Source organism: Centroberyx affinis, unplaced genomic scaffold (assembly GCF_046629955.1).
Source record: "Centroberyx affinis isolate AG114_WGS23_722 - 3 ecotype Tasmania unplaced genomic scaffold, CSIRO-AGI_Caff_v1 ptg003375l_1, whole genome shotgun sequence".
In the NCBI taxonomy this organism is placed as follows: domain Eukaryota; kingdom Metazoa; phylum Chordata; class Actinopteri; order Beryciformes; family Berycidae; genus Centroberyx; species Centroberyx affinis.
The window spans coordinates 8,514-30,858 of NW_027281364.1; the positions used below are offsets into that span (position 1 = coordinate 8,514).

The window sequence follows — 22,345 nt, forward strand, 5'->3', positions numbered from 1 at the left end:
TAGTATTGTTCTATGTCAATCAATCTTTAATATGAGACAGTTTAAGAACAGAATACACCAAAGAACGTTATTTGAGTCTGCTTTTGAATGCAGTTTAATTGAGCTTTTCCTTTGTTGAAATGGCTGAATAACAAACATGAAACAAAGTGCAATAAATTCAAGACAGACACTATTTCTCAGTTATGCTAGCTTATGCAACATGGAGCTGTTTCAAGAACATAAAATAACAAGATGAAAACAAACCAAAATAATAGTGAAAGGATCAAAATATGTAACGCAATTACAAATCTGTAACCGTGGAAGTGGACTGTTGCACATTTCTGAGCCATGTCCTCCTCTCCTCCTCACTGTCAAACAGTACCATAAACTTCTCATGTCGTGTCAGCCTCAAACCAAGCAAGCCCGAGGTCAAACACATGCATCAGAGAGAAACCGCATTCAGCTTCACATTAATACACCTGTAAAGTCCAAAAGGTTTTATGAGTCCTCCTAACACTAATGGGCTGATGAATGATTGCCAAGTCAGCCTGAGTTATGGCTCTGGGTTTATGTACAGGTATGTTCAAATCCACCCATTTCCTGTGCTGTGAGCCCCAGTGCCCAGTCACACTGACTCATTGTATAACACAGACTGGGAAAAGGGTTATGCTCCTAGGCTAATCCCTGCTTCACCCAGGTGACCTGATTGGCAGTGCATGATTCATACACACAGGTGTTGTCTGGAAAGGTAGTGTGAGAGTGTTATTTATGAGAGAGAGTGAGCGTGGGACGGTAGACTAATTTTAGTGGTTTAGTTGCATGTGAGTAGGAGACAAATTATGTGTGTGTGTGTGTGTGTGTGTATCTGGGTGACAGCAGATTGGAGTTTTAGTTATAGAAACATTTCCCACAGGCAGAAGTAATTTAATTGGCTGCGATAAACCTCAATGGGAGCCAGTTTTTCTGGATAAGTAACATTCGACTGAAGCTCAGTGAAAAAGGCAAGAGGTAAGAGAGGAGGAAGCTAATAGCCTATTATGAATAGCACTCTTGGATTCATAACTGAAAAATTGCAATCTAGCCATACTAAGTCAACCAGGGTCCCTGAGGGTGTCACAGGGGGTCTGCAACCAAATGAGGATTTGTTAAATTTCACTATTATTTCATTCACTAGTTATCACTGAGAGAATGTATAATAATGTCTAATAGTGATCAGAGGTTTCACTCCTCACTCTTGGCTTCCCACCTTTGAATAGACAGACAAAAAAACTCCTCAGATAGGATATGATATCGTGGTTTGCAGCATACATACAGTACTGTGCAATAGTCTTTGGCACCCAAGAGTTTTTATATAAATTGTGTCTTAGATGTTTATTCATTTTTTTCTGCATTAGTGTAGACTCCTCTTTATAGTACATTTTTTGATATTTAGAAACTTTTCATTCAAATATGTTTTGAAAGCATCTTCGCTTTACTTTTTGTCTTTTACATGTGCCTAAGACTTTTGCCCAGTACTGTATATGGGGGTCTCTGGCATGAAAAAGTATGGAAACCCCTGTGCTAAGTATCTAGGTTAGCTAGTTAGCCTAGCTAAGTTCAAACTAGCCATACTAGCATATAGCTATGTAAGTAAGCTAGTTAGCTAGCCTGCTGACCTTCCAACATCATGAATGCCACAGTCAGGAATGAATAAAAAAGTAATTGCCATTTATTTCTTATTTATATTTTGACCAGAGTTCTTTCATTGCCATTCAAGTTTGCCAGCTAGTATGGAGCCCCTCTGGGGTCACATGGTAGAAAAAAAAACTTGATGTGTAAATCCGTGCGAACGGATTTGTAAACTATGCATACGGATTTCTAAACCGTGCCCTCAGATTTACAATCCGTGCGAACAGATTTGTAAACTGCGAACGGATTTGTATTGTGAATCTGAGGGCACGGTTTAGAAATCCGTGCGCACAGTTTACACATTTACACATCGAGTTTTTTTTCTACCATGTGACCCCAGAGTAAGATAGCTAACTTGCGTTCTGAAAAAACTGTGGTTCTTTGACTCCGCCCTCTAAGGTTTAACTCAACCAATGAGGTTATTTCTGCCTCCTGACCAGCTCTGCCTACGAAAAATGCTTGTAGAACTACAACTCCAATCAGCACACACGGTACCCATTCCCCTAAAGCTCGATGATCAGCTTCCCCTCATCGTCACTGCTGCTGGTGTCGTCTGGGTAATCTTGGCAGCTCGGCACAGGTCTCACTGCACCGGTCAGACACTCGGGCGGCTGGTAGCCGTGAAGCTGGCCAGCGGAAAAAAAAGACTGGTATTTGCTGGCATTGCTGCTCTGGGTCCTGTGGTCATCTGCTGCCCGATCCTCGCTCTCTTGCGCATAATCAGACTCTGAATATATGAAGGTCCAAGGCTTTGATGGCCGCACAGTATCATCCAGCACCCTGTTGTTGGTTGCTTGGGTGTCCCCTGTCATTCTACTGACGTGAACAGAATGGGAAACCTGGCCGGGGTGTGTGGAGGATGAAGTTTTGGCTGCAGACGACAGGCTTGGGGCTGCATGACTTTCAAATATTGGCTTACTGGAACAGCTTGCAAGAGTGCTGTTGTTAACTGCGGTACTAGTTTCTCGCGGAGGGAAGGCCTCAATGGGAAAAGCAACTCTGGTGTGCTCTTGGTCTTGTGTTTGGTGGTCCCGGTGTGAAAATGTCGAACCGGTTTCACTTACCATCTGTGTTTGTTGGTTATGGGTGATGCTCATCTCCCACTGTTGTTGTGAGAAATAAAAGTTGTTCATGTCCAGCTCGGGCTGTGGAGAAGGGAAAAGACTGGTATGGCTGCTGGGAGGTGAATTAAGGTCATTTGAAGTGCATGGCCCTTGCTGAGGGGGCTGTGGAGGGTACTCAGACATTCCAGTCTGCGTCTGGGAAAGATGCTGATGGTGCTGCTCAGATAGCCGACAGTTTTTATATGAATCCGTCTTGAGCGTTCTCTCTTCTTCCTGTTATTAAAAGAAGAATATGAGGAGGAACATTGCCATCATACCACCATAACAGTACCTCTCATTAGCTCCCTGCAAAGTTCAAATACCACAAAAGCTTACTTGTCCGGTGAGTTTAAATGATGATAAAAGCATCAAAGGGGAGCATGTCAAATTGATGCTGCATTCAGATGTTATTGGAAGGGAAATCTGCCATATCATGACCACTACCGGTGTTTAGTGGTTCACTGAGTTTTGAATCATATGGAAAAAATTCTAACATGAAAAAAGACTTCTGCCAATTTAAATATTCTTCAGTGCTGATGTTTTTCAACTTTGCCAAACGGCCCCTAGAGCCTCATAATTTATATTTGACTTCCTGATGCATTACAACACATACAGTATTACATACAGCATTGTAATGAATTGTAACTATGTATAAATAGATAATTTTTGAGTGTATTTGTCATATTCTGTAAAAAAATTTTTTTCTTGTGTTGTATTGTATTGTATTCATGTATCTAGGGGATTTATTTTGTTGCATGCAAATATTTCTTCATATTGAAGAAAAGCTGCAGAGTCTGTGGCTTGCATGTCGTTTTCTTGATAGATAGTTCTAAAATTAAAAACAGTACGATAATATAACTAGTGGTATTTTATGATGCCTGAAACATGCTTCCACATTTAGCCAATGGATGCATTTCGTTAACTCACCTCTGGCTTTACCATATCTGGTAAATGGATGTATCTGCAATTAGACTCCGACTTCCCCCACTGTCCTAGCACCTCCTCTGTCTTGATACTTCTCATTCCTCCAGTCTCATTCTCTCCCGCCACTCCCCCGCTCTCCTGCCCCTCCATGCATTGGTGGTCTGTCTCCCCAGCCTCTTGGCTCTGCTTCGGCTCCCAGTCTGTGCTGTCTGGCTGCCCAGGGGTCCCTCCATGGCCCCGTGTCTCTGGCTCCTTCTGGGCTGCACATTCTGCCAGGGAGCCTCCCTCTATAAGCCCTTGGGGCAGAAAAACAAATGAAAAGCAGTTGTTTTCTGTAGGTTGGTTGAGTCCACAATCTTAATGCTTATCAGTCTGTTTTCACTTGTCTGAGAAGTGAGGTGATGGGGAGATTATTCTACTTGCGTAGAGCTCTGTACGGCAAAGCCCTGAGTTAAGAAAGCATGGCTGGTAATTACATTTACTGCTGGATAAGAGCATGACTGGTAATGTATGATAAAGACATGTCAGGGTAATTCCACTGACTTCATGGAACTTTGATATATTCAAGCTAACCAGATGCACTGAAATGTGGTAATGTAAGTAGGAGGCACACATGCAATGCTTGTTTAGCATCTTCTGGTATGAGCGCTAATTAAAGTTATGAACATTTTGAATTTTACACAAAACACTGACTGCACAGCAGAGTCCTCAAATGCATGGCTCACTGCCCATCAACCAAATGAAAAGAAATACTGTGACTGTTTCCTACCATATGAATATGGTAGGAATACATATTCCTATGATATACATATGGACAAACATATGGTCCCTATAGTATGCAGTGGAGGATCTAACAGCAATTGTCTTGATGAAAAACAAATGGGCGGATAGACTCGATTTCTTTGGTTTGGCTGAACTCTTGCACGTACCGCTGTGCAGAGTTGCTTTAAAATGAGCGTGCCTCAAATCATGTGGATCCAAGCCTCGACCCCTCCACCCCCACCTCACCTGGACTCTGTTGTCTGACTTCCTCTAGCCTCCAGACTGTCCTCTCTTCACTCCCCTGAAAGTTTTTCATCACTCACAGCACCTCAAAGAGGCTAGTGGAGTGTAGCCAATGGCAAGAGAATTACAGGTGTTAATTTAATCCTTTGCCTACGATGGACAATAATCCGTAGGACATTTAAATTTATGCATAGCAGATTTACTAGACAGCCAGGTCCCTAAACTCCTCAACTAAAGTGTCAGTGACATGTCTTTCCAAGACAATTAGAAACTTACTTTGTTATTTCAATTTGGCCCCGGGGCAGTTGTTGGAAGCCAGTGAGTGGCAGCTCTTTGTTTATCCTGTGCTCCCCAGCACGGCCTTTTTAACTCTCTGTTTATTATTGTCTCTAATCCTTGGGACCTTTAACTCCTCAAAAGGAGTTTCTCTGAAGGTGTCTAATGCTATGAGGGGGATCAAATGGCACACTTCAAAATGCTTTCTTATACCACTAAGCCCTCACTCTAATACTCCACAGTTCTCTGTTCCTGTGAAGGCCAAGGGGCAACTCACATATCAAGGTGATGTGGAGGAAAATGGCAAAGGTTACTGCCACTGTGGATACATAGATATTTACTCAGTTATTTCACCGTGTAAAGATTTTTACTACCATTGATTTTTGCCTATACAGAAGATTTCTTGATAGTGTGTCTGATTTCTATACCCAAGACTTGTGGGTTTTGGTTGTTCTGCAGTACTCAATGGCAATAGCGTTCAGAGGAGGCCTCCATTCTGAAACCCTGTGATCATATAGTGCCACCTTGTGGAAAACAAGGGTTTCAATCTTGGAAATAGCTCAGATTTTTTTTAAATTCCACTCAGTTGATTTGATTGTCTATAAAAGCAAGTATATGCTGTGTTGAGATTCTATACAATATGAATAATTAATATGATTAATAGTCACATATACCTGCAACAGGGCTTTGATTGGTTGTAAGGACAGCCATGACATCTTTGGGTCTTTCCACCTGGATACTACAAGACACTGAAGTAAACTGACCCAGAAGTGTTTCTGAGCGGGCTGAGCTGATTATGTCCTGTGATTCACTGAGAGTCATGTCCTGTGAAGGAGCAGAATGATCCAGAGGTCCAACCCTGTCCCACCCCATGTTAGCATGCTTTGATGACTGCAGGATCTCTGCGTTCACTAATCTAGAATCCACAAGATCACTACTGTAAATGGCCTGTGGAATCACTTCTCTTGGAGCTTTGCAGTTATTGCTGGGAAATGAAGAAACCGTCCTGGGGAGAGCGTCAACACACTCAGCACTGGAGGCCTGCGCAAGCCCAGCCTGCAGAGATGGAGGGGTCTCTGAGGCTTTACACTTGGTTTTCATTGCACCTGCATTACAAGTGGCCCTCTGATTAATAGGTTTGTGTTGGCTTCCTTTGCACAGTAATCCACTTCCCGTGCTACTCTGTGCTGCTGTGCTGGGAGACAGGGAAGTCATGCCTGCCAGGCAGACCTTGTGTTGGCCAGATAGAGTTTCAGAGACCGGCCCTCCTTGGCTGACGCTCCTATCTGGCAAAAGGTGCTCTTCAGCAGAGGGGCTTAGAGAGAGGACATGTTCCTCCTCCTCTGATGTTTGGCTCCTTCCTGACTTCACACCTTTCAGCAAAGCAACAGCTGATGTAGCATGGCTTGTTGTCCTCATACTCTCTGCGACCATGTTTACATGACCATATTTATGTGGGTGTAATTGCAAGCTTGAAGATTCCACTGATGTTGTAGCATGACCGTCACCATGTTCAGTAACGAGTGTGTTTGGTTGTGTCTTCTGAGCGTGCACCGACAATGAGGGTTTTATGCTTTCCGTGTTAAGTGAGGGTGAGGGCTCCCTTTGGTCCATCTCCTTTTGATGTCCAGGCTTTTCATGGTCCCTACCCTCATTAGTATTTTCCATCGTGACAGAGCTTTGTACTTTATTTTGAGTGACTTCTGGGTCCATTGCTGCCAGGTCATTTCTCTGTGAGATGCCGGTCCCTACTGTGTTAACTTGCCTCTCAATCTGGGGTTCGATGAGAGCCAGCTGCTCATCAGATATGATCTGCAGGCAAATCTGCAGGTCGGCTGTTTGCACATGAAACACATTCTGAGCAGCCGGTTGCACTGAGTCATACGGTACAATGTGACATGGCACGGCAGGGGCGTTCAGGCCAGCAGTCATTCTGTTTACAGGCTTTAACTGGTCTGGTGTTGGTGAGGGATGGCTGTGTGTCAGAGGAGGATGTTGACTTTGTGAGAAAGCTGTGAAGCCAACGGCAGGCGCCTGATTCTTTTCTGTGGTTAAGATAGGTGTTGCAGGTATGCTCTGCATCACAGGCGCAATAGGTCTGGGTAGTTGCGTAGTTGCTGAGCCCACAACAGGTTTGGAAGGTGAGCTTTGCATTAAAGTGGTGCATAATCGTGTATGATGATCGTGCACGGAGGTTGTGGCTGTGGTGATTGTTGTAAATTGTCTGTGCACTACATTAGGCGTCACATTTTGGTTGAGTCTTGCCACAGATGTTTCAGACTGACAAAGGGTTGTAGCCGTAAGAGGGAAGACAAGCTGACCCTGTCCCGAGCTGAAACTGTTTGCCTTTCTAATGTTGTGAGTGTGCACAAAACGCGGGGCGGGGGGATCCGTACATTTCTTTCCAGATGCTGCGGAAGTTGTTATGGAGGGTGCGGTTTGATCCGTGTGAGGGGATGGCAGACCGGAGGTAAAGTTGGGGTCATCAGTTCCTGTCGGTTGAGTCAGCGTGTGCGGTGAAGGATTTGAGTCTGGTTCAGCAGCGTTAGGTAACTTGAGCTGGTACTTCGGCAGGAAGCTGGTCTTAGCAGTGGAGAGGATAGAAATGGTTGGTGAGGCGCTAACAGACGTTTCATTTGCATTGATAATGCATGGAGGAAAGAGAGTTTCCTTGAGCTGAATACGTTTCTGATTTGTTTGAAGGTTGATATAACCAAGGTTTGTATCCTGTTTGGACACACTGCCCGTGACCGAGGGAGACAGCTGAGTCAGTGGGTTTGGGTCAGTCTCCATCCCCACAGGGCATATTATTTTGTCATCAGTTCTCTGTTTCTTTCTGTCTGAGGGAACATGGGCTCCACAGAGGTGTGAGATGGAGTCAATTTGTTTTTCCTTGTTAATCAATCTCTCTGCCTCTGCTCTGCTGATGCTGTCTGTGTTGTGGGTAATCGATGATCCAGTAGAGGATAATTGCAGTGTTGACAAAGATAGATTTCTCAGGAATGGAGTCTTGAGAGGCGCACATGATGAATGAAGCTGGCTGGCTTTTTGATTAAAATCCACACCAGAGACAGGGGGTAGGTTGGCAGGAAGGCAACATGGATGGCACACAGTTGCACTGCTGCTTGAAGAGTTGGTTGTTGAGCCTGTTGTTGTTGCTATATCTTTATGAACTGCTGAAGTTTTCTGTACACCCTGAACAAATTCATGCTCTGGGTTAGTCAAAGATTTTCTGGCTTTGAAATTACTATTATCGCAGCCCTTTTCTGCATCGTAGAGCTTCTTAAATGTCCCTCCCCCATACATGTACCACTTGTTGTAGGCAAACTTCTGCGCTTTCTTCCTGCGAAACTTTCTGTTGCTTGGCTCTCCACAAATATCACTGCCATCCCCATCACAGCTAAGACTGCCGGTGCAGGCCTCCTCCACAGATGAATTCATGAAGAGGCCGTCTGTTGCGTGGTTGCAGTCTACGGCTGTCTGGCGGACCAGTGGGCGGTGGGTGGACGCCTGCTGGTCCACAGACTTGATGGCTAAACCTGTTGGGTGGATCTGGCCAGAGCTTCCCCTCCGGACTACTGTTACATAATCTCTCTGATAGGAGGAGGTTGGGTTGCTCCTCTCAGGTTGCAGGAGGGTAACGCTGAAGGGCAGGGAGCTGCTCCGGGTTAAGGGGGCATGTTCCACGGTGGTGGAGCGCTGGGTGGGCACAGAACTGTACAAACCGGGCTTCATGTTCCTGTGTAACCCAACGTTAGGAGCTTTGCTGAGCCTCATGTCAAAGTGAAAGGAGTCTTTGTAAGTGTATGGCATGGGGAGGTCAATGCTGCCCTGCTTTGACAGCACTGTCTTCCGCGGCCTCACATTCTCTAGGTGTTTGTCCTCCACAACAGCGGAGTTCTCCGAAATCAGTTTGGATATGCGCTCCTCCAGTGTCTTCTGCTCCTGCTCGGATACACCGTCCTTAGGCTCCTGTCCACTTTGGCCTGGCTCCGAAGGTGTGTGTGAGCTGCCGGGCTGTTCCAGATGCTCCACAGTGGACTCTGTGACGGAATCCATGCTGTGGTCGGGTAAAACGCTGCCGGGGCTCGGGTACTGCTCACTGCTCTCACTGAAGCCTGAGTCAGTGCTCTCGTGGCTCTGTGATTTCCCTCTTGACGTGGAGCTCTCCCACTGCTTGGAGAACAGAGTGGCCTCTTGTCTCTGTAGGGGAAGATGTCGATTTGCAGTCAGAGGAGGCTTTTCGTTTTCCATACTCTTCTGCTTTTCCTCCTCTCCTGTTTTCTCCAGACTTTCATTTGGCTTTGTCTTATGAGCTACGGAGGTCACCTCATTCGGCTCATTGGCCGGGTCTCTTATGGCGGTCCAGCCTGTGTCTGGACCCTGCTTCTTTACAGAGTGGACCTTTACAGTGCTCGCTGGGCAGGTGATCTCAGCGGAGGGTATTGTGACATCCTTCTCCAGGCTGCCCGACTCCTCGCTGCGGCCATCTAGAGATGAACTGGAGGTACAAGTCTCCCTGGAGCTGTACAGGCTGTCTTGGCTGCCCAGGCTGCCCAGGCTGCTCTGCTCCGACTCGGACGAGAGGCGGGCATGGGCCTGGGTGCGCTTATGCTTGTAGAGGTTGCTCTGAGTCTTGAAAGAGACTCCACAGGTGGTACAGGGGTAGGGCCGCTCCCCGGTGTGGCAGCGGAGGTGCTTCTCCAGGACGCTGGGCTTCATGCAGTCCCGTCCGCAGTGAGGACACACATGCTTCCCCGCCGACTTGGGTCTGGCTACAGGAGCAGCAGCGGCTGCCAGACTCAATCCCTGCTGCTGGGACTGCAGCCCACCAGCAATGTGGAATGTCAGAAAGGGAAGCGTCTCTTTGGAGTAGAGCGGAGGCATGGCCAGATGGAGTGTGGCTGGTTCCTGGTGGGCTGCTAGAGGCTGAGCCTGCGGGTAAGACTGTGACTGCAGAGCAGGCACTGTCTGGATGTAAACAGCCGTCAGTGGGGCCTGGATGTCCATCTTTTTCTCTGTCGGCGCTGCGACGGAGCTGCTTTGCGCTGGAGCACTCACCAATCCTGGCTTGCCAGTCTCCATGGTAACACTGCTGCTGTCGTGATGTATCAGTGCCAGGTCTCTAATTACCTGTAAGATAAGCACAGTTTACATTAGACCTCTGCTTTGCCTGGATCAAAGGGGCAGATCTGCCAAGAATGTTTCTGTAGTCTAGGTCTGGCTCTTATCAAAGAGAAAATGAGACTTCATTGGCTGAGACTATGTTATTACATATGTCTGGACTGGAGAGGAGGAGTATAGGAATGAAGCAATGTAGCCTACTGTAGCAATCAATGATGATAGGCATACAGTAGCCTATAAGACAAAGGGTTAATAATAATTACTGTGATGAGAAATAATGCCAGTGGTTGCACAGAGGAGACCATGAATTTCTCTTGTTTTATTTCACCACAGGTTGCAGGTGGTGCAAGAGAACAATGCTTAACTTCTGAACATTTGTATGCAGACAATGGAGATAGAGAGGGAGAGAGAGGGAGAGAGGGGGAGGGAGAGAGAGAGAGAGAGGAGCAGGGAATGATGTAGGAGAGTGACTCACTCTGAAGAGAGAGACATTGGAAGAGGGAAGAGGGAGGAAGATATCAGATGCTCCTAGATCAGAGGCTTTTATCTCTTCCAATGAAATGTGTCTGCAGACATCAGCAGCCGCCCCTGTTACCAGTCAGCACCAATTAAACGACATGTCCCTGATGTTAACTTTAGCATGTGTTGGGTTTGTTTCTCCTCAGACCGTGATATTTGTGCAGTAATCTAATGAAAAGACAAGTAGCACTTTATTTTAGGGCATGCAAATTTCAATTCCTGTTGCTGTGACTGTATGATATTGCTCCGTGTGTATGATGATTTTGCATAATGGTCATTTCACCCACAGAGTTGCTGTTGGCACGGGTCTTGCTGTTTGATAGTTGTACAGCATGAGCACACCTACGCATGATACTTTTTGCGGCGGTGTTGACTGAGCAAAGTTGCTTTCTGCTCATATTCAACAGACTGTGGGCTCTTTGAAGCGAGCCCTCCGTGAAAATGAGAAACATTGTGTGACTTTGAATTTTAATTTTCAAAATGATTAACTTGGAATAATAAAGTTGTACCCGCTGAGCTCTCATTTGCATTCAGAACAGCCCCGGGGTGTGTTAGGTCTTCCCTCTCACTCTAACCTGCTCTCATTTCCTTTCAGCAATGTAAATATGTGGCATTTTGATACATGGTGTACAACTCGATACAAAAATATCGCTGCTCTCTTGGTGGACCTTTGAATTTTTTACAACAGTTTTATCAAATGACCACTTACAAGTATGGCTACCTTGTAAAATCAGTGTAATAGTTACAAGTAAGTGCCATGTTTCAAAAAGAGGTGAAACTGTACTGAAAAATAAACTACTACTAGTTGTAAGTAATGGCAAACATCAGGAAAAGTATGTACCATCAAAATGTAAACAAAAGGGAAGACTTTAGAAACAAGATGCTCAATCTATAATTTCCTGTTTCATTATGAGAAATCAAGATTTCTCATTTTATGTAATTTCTCATCTAATTTTCAACATGTGTATATATATATAAAGCAAAATTCACTGCCACTGCTGCCATCACATAATGTAAGCGATAATACTAGAAGAGAAGTAGAAGATAACTAGGCCTGAACTCTTGCCTACCAGTTAATCATCGAGAAAATCAGAAACTAACCCCCATGACATGTAGGTGAAATCAATCAAGGAGGAGTCACTTACCTCTCTACCAAGTTGTCCCCGGTTTACGGTGCATTCAGTAACAATTTGCCAGCCTAGAAAATCTTCTAAGCTGGACAGCCCCATGTGAGTCCACAGTGTACCAGCACATTTCAGCCTGCTCTCTCATCCAGGCCCTTTGTTCTTCTCCTATCTGATTCTCTCTCACAGGTCTTTGACAAGAACTGTTTCTTGTCACGAGGAAGCGGAACAAATGCAAATGAGAGAAGAAGATGCACTATATGAGAGTGGTGAGACAGAGAGGAGGAGAGTGAGGCAAGGAGAAGGGCTGGGGTGGGTGGCTGGGTGGGGGCGGACGGGCGGGTGGGGGAGTTGTCAAACAAAGACTTCCGGAAGACAAGTTGAAAAACGCAGATTAGAGAAGGGGTGATCAACACAAGTGAAACAGAAGAGGAGCATTGAACACAGGCGGCATTCAGGACCGGAGAGATATGATCTGCGAAGGCACACGCGTGAAGTGCAGAAGTGAAAGTGCAAACAACATCCTTGATAGAGGAAGTGCAGTGACAAAGGCGAGCTTACCTTCAACGGCAAATCGCTGGTTGACTGACTTCACCATCAACAGTTTGAGTCGCTACCTGACTTCTGCCTCAGATATATACTCTCTCTCCCCCCCCACCCACCCACCCACCCGCTTCCTCCCACCCATTGTATTTCATACACCCACTCACACAAGGGTGCAGCGAGGCTAATGTTGATGTGGCCGTTTTGGCTGAGCGTGTTCTGCACTGACTCTTTTAGGCAGGGAACACATGGATGATTTGTGCGAGTGATTGGGCTGAATTTCCCACCTACAACCACTGCCACCGTTACAGTTTTGCAGTGGTGAACCAGTCCAGACCGAGCATGCGATAGAGCAGGCAGCACACTGTTTGATGCCTCTTTGAAATCATAAACTCCAGATTTGCAATGCATTTAGTGTAAATGAAAGGATTTAAGATGATGCCATCAATTCTGCATTGATGTGATTTTCTGTATCTTTCAGACACAGGAGTCTGAAAAATACTGCAATTCCTAACCATTGCCTCCTTTCTTATGTTATTTTTGGCAGCAGTTTTCCCCAGCTTGTCGAAGTGTAAAAAAAAAAAAAAAAAAAAAAAAAAGTGTATTGATCAGTTTCCTTCAGTTTCTCCTGCACAGTTGGTCTCAGACAAAAAAAAAAAAAAGCCAAATTTCCTTCCACTGTGCGGTGCCCTTAAAGAGATTACTAACGTTTTAAAGGTGATATTTGGCATCGCGGTCAGAGAGAAGCAGCTTGTGTCTTTTGCCCTATTGTCGGTGACATAATACGCATAACAAAGGCAAATGTAACACTCTCCCACACACACGCACACACACACACACACACACACACACGCTTTTCTGTCGACTCAGCCGGGTCGGTACACAAGGCCGTGCCACCAAATGAGTGAGTGGTGCGATGTGTAACGGTGCAGAGTGTGTGTTTTGCCTGCCTCTTCGCCCCATGTGGTCTCATCGGTGAGACCGTTTGATGATGCAGTGGATAGCAGTATACACCTCTGCAGGCTTTAAAGTCCAGAGATATTCAAAGTGCTGCTGTGTATGGCCTGTCGAAAGATAATTCTCTACAATAAGTCTTTTCAATATCATGTGTTTGTAGGTAAATTTATGTTGCAGGGAATGCCCATATCGCGACTGCACTGGATTGCATTCGATCAGATTTATTTTCCTTTTAGAGAATGGATATAAGAGGGGAAATGTTTTTTTTATTTTTTGTATTTTCCACTTTAAAAACCTCTGATGCGAGCGGCGTCTTCAAAAAAATCTCATATATTTTCTGAACTGCATGAGATCGCGTGGAATCCGCCGCGCAATTAACCGATGACATTTGCTGACAGAAAACAAATAATTTTTTTATATCATTTCACTGGTACAGATAGACTCTCGCCGGTCGCCAAGGCAACTGCCGGCTGGCCCACTGAGAGCATGCTTTGTGTTGACATGGCAACAAGACACCTCCTACCATGCATGTTTTCGAGCTCCTCTACACGGCTCGCACAGGAGAGTCATGGAGGGTGGAGGGATAGTTCATCGGCATGTTCGCGTGTTTCTCACTGCATATAGTCCGGATGGAGATGGAAATCGTTTCAAATGGTCCAATTCCCGATGAAATTCGGTGGATAATCAAGGCCATTGTTCAGATGTCTTCTCCAAAGCAGTCGGCAGCAGTTAAATGCCAGTGACAGATAATAGTTTCAACTCCTGCCAGTAAGCAGAGTTCTGTTTATGTCGCTTGGCAACATCCTTTAGCTCTCGAAAGTAAAACCTTAATCACTGGAGGCATAAAATAGTTCCTGACCCCTCACTCTCACAGCTTTTATGCCATTCTACAAGGATAGTGAACTGAACACGCCTGCCGCTGAACACTGCAATAGACAGGCTCTTTTTATATTATGGCTCTGGATAGAAGATACACAGGGGAAATATCCGGCTTGCTTCATTAGTAGATAAATGGGTCTCTTGCTGCAGTTTTGCACATGACATTATAAATGGATTGATATCCAATAAAGCAAATGGCCAATATACCTTCATCCATCGGTACATATTACGCTACATTTGTGATTTCTGTCTTTCTTGGCTGGCATTTGAACTGAGAAGCCACATGCAGGAAGTGGCAGCTGAGAGATTGTGTGTGGGTGGGTGCTGATTCGCTGTAGGCCTATGCACGCAAATGTTCACTTCTATCTGTTCAATAGCGAAAGAACAGCAGTCTTGTGTCCTGTTTTATCATCATCATCATCATCATCATCACCACCACCACATCGGCTACTAGCTGTCCAACACACAATCTGGGTGTAAACCATCATTGCTTTCGCTATCTTCCTCTTCAAAACACTCACTGCATGTAGTTGTATTTAAAGGCATTATTAAGCCTACTTCTGCAAAGCTCAGTGGAGCATTACAGCTGGGATCATAACCTGAGCATGTGCTGAGAGCTTCAATTTCTGTTTATGTGAGAGACCGTGCGTGTGCGCCCTCTGCTGGGTCATCGGTGTACATATCTGAGGTAAAAAGGTATTGGCAAAAAAAGTAAAGTATTGTGTAGTGTAAAACATGTAATTCAACAAGGCATTATGGGTTGTTTGTGGTCATTAATGTTGGGCAAAACGGTACAAAACAAACAAATATACAAACCAAAAAATATGCTAAATATGCTGAGGTCAAGCAGATCCCACACTGCACTGCTCCAGGCCCAGTATGTGAATGTAACCTGGATGTAACGGGTACTTGGCCTGCACCAGAGCCATTGATACAATGAGATACAACTTTCTAACTCAATGCTCTAGCCAGCACTAAAGATACGCTGCCTTCAGGTGCTCCTCGTAAGCTCTTACTTCCGAGTTTAGAGATGGAAGTACGACTTGTAGTGCTTGAGTTTGGACATAATAACCAAGCGGACGCTGTAACAAAAGTCATTTTTTTAGTGGTTGTTACTTGATTTTAGAAATCAAGTGCTATCAGAGCTACTTGTGCTGCAGCGGCAGAACAAAGTGTGGATCGGGAATGTAATTGATTTTTTTTTTTTAACTTCTTTTTAATATACTTCTCAATATACTACACGGCCTCCATGTTTGGCGCCCCCAAACGTCACATATCAACAGTTCGGGGTATCATAGAAAATCCTCACTTTCCCAGGCGTATTTGAGTTGAGTTGAGTTGAGTTGAATCGAGGCAAGTCCAAATATCAATATTTCCGACAGCATTTGAAGGCATCGTTACTCTGTCCTCGCAGTTACTGATGTGACGTAGGACGTCAAATACGTACAACGTAACACACGTTTGGGACCAAGCGGCACTGGAAGCTTGGAGAGGGTTTGACATTTTTAAGTTTTAATATAAAGCGAGCAGCAATGTTTATAGTCCTGTCGATAAACAGCAGATGTCCCTTTGGTTGTGTCGTACACACGCACAGTCAGGACACGAATGTGTCCATCCTTGCAGTTGTTTTTGCACCATCTTGACTGTAGCAAGAAGCTAACGTTAGCAGGATTGCTAAGCAGCTAGTTGCAAACAAGTTCCATTCATTCGTTATATGATGGTATTCAAAGCTAACAGTGTGTGTTTGCAAGTAGGTTAGCGAACTAGCTTAAGTTAGCAAGATTAAGTTTGCTCTCAAATTAACATTAATATCTACTCATTAAACGTAACCAACAATAGCCAGTATAAAGGTCACTGCATTAATTGTTGACATGTGTCTTTTGTTATAGCGAAGTTGTTACTAACGTCCCGGTACTGGTCACACACGGTACTGACTGCACATCCACCATGTATCGTCCCAAGCCAACTCTGAAGGACCGACAGCACCTGTACAAGCTCATCATCAGCCAGTTGCTTTATGATGGATACACCAACATTGCCAACAGTCTCATCAGTGAAGTCAAACCACAGACCGTCGTGTCGCCCTCAGAGCAGCTAATGCAGCTCGCTAAGATAGGTAGGGGACTCACGAGGCTGCTTACTGTATGTCTGCATGGTCATGTTGTTTGGATGTCTTCAAGTGTCTCTGACTGTATGGTTGACCGCCTCTTGCAGGAATGGAGAATGACGACAGTGCAGTTCAGTACGCTATCGGTCGGTCAGACACAGTGGCGCCCGGAGTGGGTATTGACCTGGAGTTTGACGCCGACGTCCAGACCATGTCTCCGGAGGCGTCCGAGTACGAGACCTGCTACGTGACGTCCCATAAGGGCCCGTGTCGCGTTGCCACCTACAGCCGCGATGGCCAGCTCATCGCCACCGGCTCTGCTGATGCCTCCATCAAGATCCTGGACACAGAGCGGATGCTGGCCAAGAGTGCCATGCCCATAGAGGTCAGGCAGGTTTGAGAAGTGCAATTATCAGTGTTTACTTGTACCACAGCAGGCTCATATTTATTTTTACTGTTTTTTTTATTATCTGTTAGGTAATGATGAATGAGACAGCCCAGCAGAACATGGAGAACCACCCGGTGATCCGGACCCTGTATGACCACGTGGATGAAGTCACCTGCCTCGCCTTCCATCCGACCGAACAGATCCTAGCCTCTGGCTCGCGAGACTACACGCTCAAACTGTTTGACTACTCTAAGCCCTCTGCAAAAAGAGCATTTAAACACATACAGGTCAGTATTTGCACATAGAATTGCCCTAAATTTCACAGGAGAAGTTTCATCTCATCTCTTCATTTGTCTTAGGAGGTTTAGCCAAATAAGAATTGGTCTGTTGACAGTGGAGTTATTTTATTAGTTTAGTTTAGTTTATTTAACAGGGGCCATGCACAACACAACCGTTGGGCCAGAGGTAGCTATATAGCTAATTTACATCTGCAGTCCCTGGGCAGGAAGATATTAAAAAACAATACAATACAAACAATTAAAAACAATACAATTAGCAAAGTTTACAAACAGTACATCACATATAAAACAGTGTCATACAAAATATATATTATAGTCTCCATGTAGGAAAACAGTTGGTTCCATACAAGGGTTTAGATCAGTGATCACATGATTGATTTGTCTTGAGCCATGTTTTAAGTGTTGTTTTAAAAATCCTGAACCTTGTGCATTCTCTGATCTGGGTGGGAATTGAGTTCCACTTACCTGCTGCTCTGACTGAAAATGCTGACTGTCCAAAAGCAGTTTCCCTAAATTTAGCCGAGCAGTCGCCTCTGACTGATGCCCTGGCCTCCCTAGCATTGTCCCTGCAGAATGACACAAATTGTTTAAGTGGTGGTGGCACAAGATCATGAATTCATTTATACATCAGGCACATAGCTGCAAAACAAAGAAAACTGTCAAAGGTCAATAAATTATACTTTTGAATGATGGTACAGTGATGGTAGCTCCTTGGTTTTTTTATCAAGAATTTTCACAGATTGTTTGTAAAGAGTGTATAATGGTTTTAGCATAGTCACACCTGCCTGGGACCAGCTTGTAGCACAGTAAGATAAGTGAGAAAATCATTGAGTGCATAAAGAGCTTAGCAGCAGCTAGAGGTAGTTGATTCCTAATGTGTCTAAAATTCATTAGGCTAGCTCTAACACTTCTGGAGATCTTTTTTATATGTTTCTTAAAGTTTAATTTAGAATCAACGATTATGCCCAGATACTTGAAGTGCTCAACAATATTTATTACCTCTCCTTTAACTAGGATGTCAGGTTGATGATGTGTGTCATTTAGAGATGCCTGATTATGCAAAAAAAAATTGACATGGCTAACATAAAGCAGGCTGAAAATAAATGAAAACAAAATTTTAATTCAGTTCACTGGCAAAAAAAGCAGGATTAGAGACATGTCTTTGCTTTTACAAAGTAGCATTGACATTTCTATTCTAATCAAATCCCTATCTGTACCCCGTTACACAGGAAGCGGAGATGCTGCGCTCCATCTCCTTCCACCCGTCGGGCGACTTCCTGCTGGTGGGCACGCAGCACCCGACGCTGCGCCTGTACGACGTCAACACCTTCCAGTGCTTCGTGTCCTGCAACCCGCTGGACCAGCACACGGACACCATCAGCGGCGTGGGCTACAACCCCAGCGCCAACAGCTACGTGACGTGCAGCAAGGACGGCAGCATCAAGCTGTGGGACGGCGTGTCCAACCGCTGCGTGGCCACCTTCGACAAGGCCCACGACGGGGCCGAGGTCTGCTCCGCCATCTTCTCCAAGAACTCCAAGTACATCCTGTCCAGCGGCAAGGACTCGGTGGTCAAGCTGTGGGAGATCTCCACGGGACGGACGCTGGTGAAGTACACGGGTGAGCGGGGACGGGGGGGGGGGGTTTACACCATTAACTCAGTGGTTCTTAACGTGGGGTCCAGGGACAAGGGGTCCTTGAGGAAGTTCCAGGGGGTCCCCAGAAAATGGATGAATTGTTAAACTTCACCGTTATTTAATTTACAAGAAGTTAACACAGTTAGAGAATGTAGAAGAATGACTGTTTTGATCATAGTTTCTCTGTTATCTCTCTACCTACAATACAGATAGTCATGGAATTCTGGACAAAATCATATCTGACAATAAAAATAGTCTCAGATTTGGGTCAGAGAGACAAAATCTCATCAAATGGGGGTCCGTGGCCCTGATGTGGACTGAATTTGCGGTCCTTGGTATGAACAAGGTTGAGAACCACTGCCTTAACTGATCATGCTTTATATTTGTCAGCCGCCCCATTGCCCTCATGTTTTTTTTGGGGTGCACAAATACTCTCAAGACCTCATCTAATCATATCTTCATGACTAATATCTTTTTTTTTTTTTGTCTTGGCTATTCTTAAACAGTAAATATCCACATTATCAGGGCACACACATCTAAGCGTATGGTTAACAGATTTGTGAAGTGAGTAAAGTGGAAATAAAACAAATAAAAATGAAATACTCTGGGTTAGGGCTGGGCGATAATTTAATATTATCGTTTATCGTCTTTCAGTGGAATCGTATCGTGATGATATGAAGATATTTTGATATCGTGACACATTTCTGCTGTCTAAACTGATGATGACAAGCAAATTTTACTTAAAAACTCTAATAAAATGAGGTATGGTAGGAATATTATTTGAAAATTTCAGTTTTCACCACACCTAACATCACCATTCGGTTCAATGAGATGAACATTCATTTGATTATTTTTTAACGTGATTTTGCATACATGAACCATTTCGTGATATATATTGATATCGAGAAAAATCTTTATGATTATCATGATATTGATTTCAACCATATCGCCCAGCCCTACTTTGGGTGCGTTTTGGGGTTGATTTTTGGAGAGTCCACTGAAGAATAGAAAGATGCAAGTAGCTCTATAGTGAAGCAATTGACGCAAATTTGGTCAGAATCGATATCGGGCTTATTGATATGATGGGAAATGATGGGGAAAATAGGGTTCCGGTTGAAAATGGCAGGAGTTAGGCCCTGTTCACATGAGCATTTGTGATGCATCAAAAAACTGATAATAACCCATGTATTTCATTGAGATCTATGCGCTGAGGGAAAAGATCGCCTATCAGGCCTATATTATTAAGCCTATATTCCTCCATATGTATTATTAGGTCTATATCTTGCACTGCCTGTGATTGCCATATGAGTTGAACGAAAAGCATTTTCAGCTGGCAGCCTCAAGTCACACCGTCCATATATAGTCGCACTGTATATTTGGTTCCCTAGAGGCTTGAAAGTACATGCACTTCACTCCTCCTAATTGTTGACAATGATAAGAGATTGATTATAGCAGGGTTCCCAATATTTGCAGTTCTGGAATTTCTATGATGAAAAGTTAAGGAATTGCACTGAAACTCTATACGCTATTAGAGGTATATGACCGGGTCAAAAGTTGTGTTGCCCAGCCACTATCAGCACACATCATATTGAACACCAACCAAACCTTCAAATCCAGTCGTGAAATTAAGGCACGGGAAGAAGTGTGGAATTTTGAAATGGAAAATGTGTTGCAACCCTGATAGATCTTGGATACTGCAAACATACACTGACTGGGCAAAACCTTAGGGACACTTCCTGCAGGGAAACGTTTAGGATCACCACTATCCCTTATTGATTTATCTTATTAATAGACCAATCACAACGGAGGGCATGTAGATTAATAGATACAGACAAATTAGTAGAGCTGAACAAGTAATCTGGGAAAAAAACCAAGATCACAGTATGAACCTCTGCAATTTCCAAATTGCAGAGGGCACAATTAATTTCTTAAGAGAGAGGGGCGTCCAAACTGGATTTCTGAACTCGGTGTTTTAGAGCTCCAAGTAATCTTTGGTCCGTGAATCAAAACCTTTCATTATACTCAGACTCCTGCACACTGACATCTATTTTCTGTTTTTAACAAAATCACTTTTCTTTAAACAAATCAATCACAGTTTAAATCGCAATTGCAATATTCTGTCAAATAATTGCAATGAGATTTTATGTCCATATCTGTCAGCCCTACAAATTAGAGAAGAAAATTTTTATGCTTTTGAGACAATTGAGATGCGGCTTGTGCAAAAGGGGCTGCCGCTAAACATCAGGAAGGCATCCCATCCCTCCCTTTGTACTATGGCTGGGCGATATGGCCCAAAAATCATATCTCACTATTTTTAGGCTGAATGGCGATACACAATATATATCTCGGTATTTTCTACGAAGTGGGCTAAATGTTCAGTTGTAAGTAGGGCTGGGTGATATGGACAAAAATCAAATATCACAACATTTTTGACCAAATACCTCGATATCGCTATTGCGACAACATTGTAGGGACGACTACCGGTGCTTTCACCAAATATTGACACAATGAGATTTTTTGATAAATAATCATCAGTAATGTGGATATAATGACTAAGTGGGTAAAGGCAAATAATAGAACAGCTAGAACAGTCTGGTAAGTTCAGAAAATGACATCACTTTACTGTAATGCAGTAAAACCAGGAAAAGACAACACTTATGCCATATCGCGATATTGCGATATCCAAAAATCTAAGACGATATCTGTGTCCCCCCCCTCCCTCCCTCCCGTAGGCGCGGGGCTGAGCGGCCGCCAGATGCACCGCACGCAGGGGGTGTTCAACCACACGGAGGACTACGTGCTGCTGCCCGACGAGCGCACCATCAGCCTGTGCTGCTGGGACTCGCGCTCGGCCGAGAGGAAGAACCTGCTGTCGCTGGGCCACAACAACATCGTGCGCTGCATCGTGCACTCGCCCACCAACCCCGGCTTCATGACCTGCAGCGACGACTTCCGGGCGCGCTTCTGGTACCGCCGCACCACCACGGACTGAGTTCCAGGCTTCAGGTTCTGACTCTAGTGAAACACCCTCCAACCCCCAAAAAAGGTCCCTGGACAGTGCAGCCTCTGTTCTCCGCTGTTCCCACACAGGGTCTTCCGGACTCGGTTTTTGCAGCCTGCCGTAAACTGTCACACAGTGTCTCACTTTAACTCTGGCATGAGGCAGTTTTGTTGTGTTTAGTTTTTGTTTAGGGGAGAAAGGAACAGTGAGCGCTGCACCGCCATGACATGAAAGGAGGAGGGCGCTGTTTGCCCAGATGTCTTTTTTTTTTTTTTAATAACACTTGTCTGATTGAAGTAAGAGCCGCCTCAAAGTCTGTAAAAATCTTTTGTTACTGTTGGAAACATCAGCCGCAACGCTCATACCGTATTTTTCCTCCGATTGTTTTCTCATAAGTGACCACAGCGTCTTTTCCACTTTTATATTTTGTCTATCTGTCTTATGTTGTGATTCAGATTTTTATTAAACAAAAACAAAAAAACAGATGAGCTGCTTATTATTTATCATTGTACCGTACATACTCATTTCTTCCTCTCTGAGCTCATAACCACAAACATATTTTTCAGCCGAGCTGATATCCTGTTGATATTTTAAAACCTGTTGCTGCTGCAAAAGGGGGCAACCTGCATGCTGTGTGTCAGACCACATATGCAGATAACACCCAACACGCTCCCACCGTCAAGACTAATGACCACATTTTCATATCCGTCCATAAACAAATTAGGCTAGAAAAAAGTTTCCCACTAGGAAGCCAAAATATGAGACTGTCAGCATCTTGACATGAGTTTTAAATGTAGTTGAAGCTGTATGAA

General features: G+C 44.5%; 3 protein-coding genes across 4 annotated transcripts; 1 reads left to right on the plus strand and 2 right to left on the minus strand.

Moving 5' to 3' along the window:
- Nucleotides 1-1,975: 1,975 nt before the first annotated feature.
- LOC139660734 (serine-rich adhesin for platelets-like) lies at nucleotides 1,976-6,522 on the minus strand. Its single transcript, XM_071538945.1, has 3 exons — nucleotides 5,630-6,522; nucleotides 3,678-3,970; nucleotides 1,976-2,984 (listed from the first exon to the last, which is right to left on the minus strand). The coding sequence occupies exons 1-3, from the start codon at nucleotides 6,387-6,389 to the stop codon at nucleotides 2,151-2,153; spliced, it is 1,887 nt and encodes a 628-aa protein (XP_071395046.1). The 5' UTR covers nucleotides 6,390-6,522; the 3' UTR covers nucleotides 1,976-2,150.
- On the minus strand, nucleotides 6,406-10,070 carry znf831 (zinc finger protein 831). Its single transcript, XM_071538929.1, has 2 exons — nucleotides 6,514-10,070; nucleotides 6,406-6,439 (listed from the first exon to the last, which is right to left on the minus strand). Exons 1-2 carry the CDS (start codon nucleotides 10,038-10,040, stop codon nucleotides 6,406-6,408), a joined length of 3,561 nt encoding a protein of 1,186 aa, XP_071395030.1. The 5' UTR covers nucleotides 10,041-10,070.
- Nucleotides 10,071-15,554: 5,484 nt separating this feature from the next.
- On the plus strand, nucleotides 15,555-21,984 carry cstf1 (cleavage stimulation factor, 3' pre-RNA, subunit 1). 2 transcript variants are annotated; one of them, XM_071538943.1, is made up of 6 exons: nucleotides 15,555-15,595; nucleotides 15,991-16,217; nucleotides 16,316-16,593; nucleotides 16,686-16,883; nucleotides 18,125-18,515; nucleotides 21,265-21,984. In XM_071538943.1, the coding sequence occupies exons 2-6, from the start codon at nucleotides 16,049-16,051 to the stop codon at nucleotides 21,522-21,524; spliced, it is 1,296 nt and encodes a 431-aa protein (XP_071395044.1). In that variant the 5' UTR covers nucleotides 15,555-15,595; nucleotides 15,991-16,048; the 3' UTR covers nucleotides 21,525-21,984. The 2 variants fall into 2 exon arrangements, with proteins under 2 accessions (XP_071395044.1, XP_071395045.1); XM_071538944.1 differs by having other exon boundaries at nucleotides 15,558-15,595; nucleotides 15,996-16,217.
- The last annotated feature ends 361 nt before the right edge of the window (nucleotides 21,985-22,345 follow it).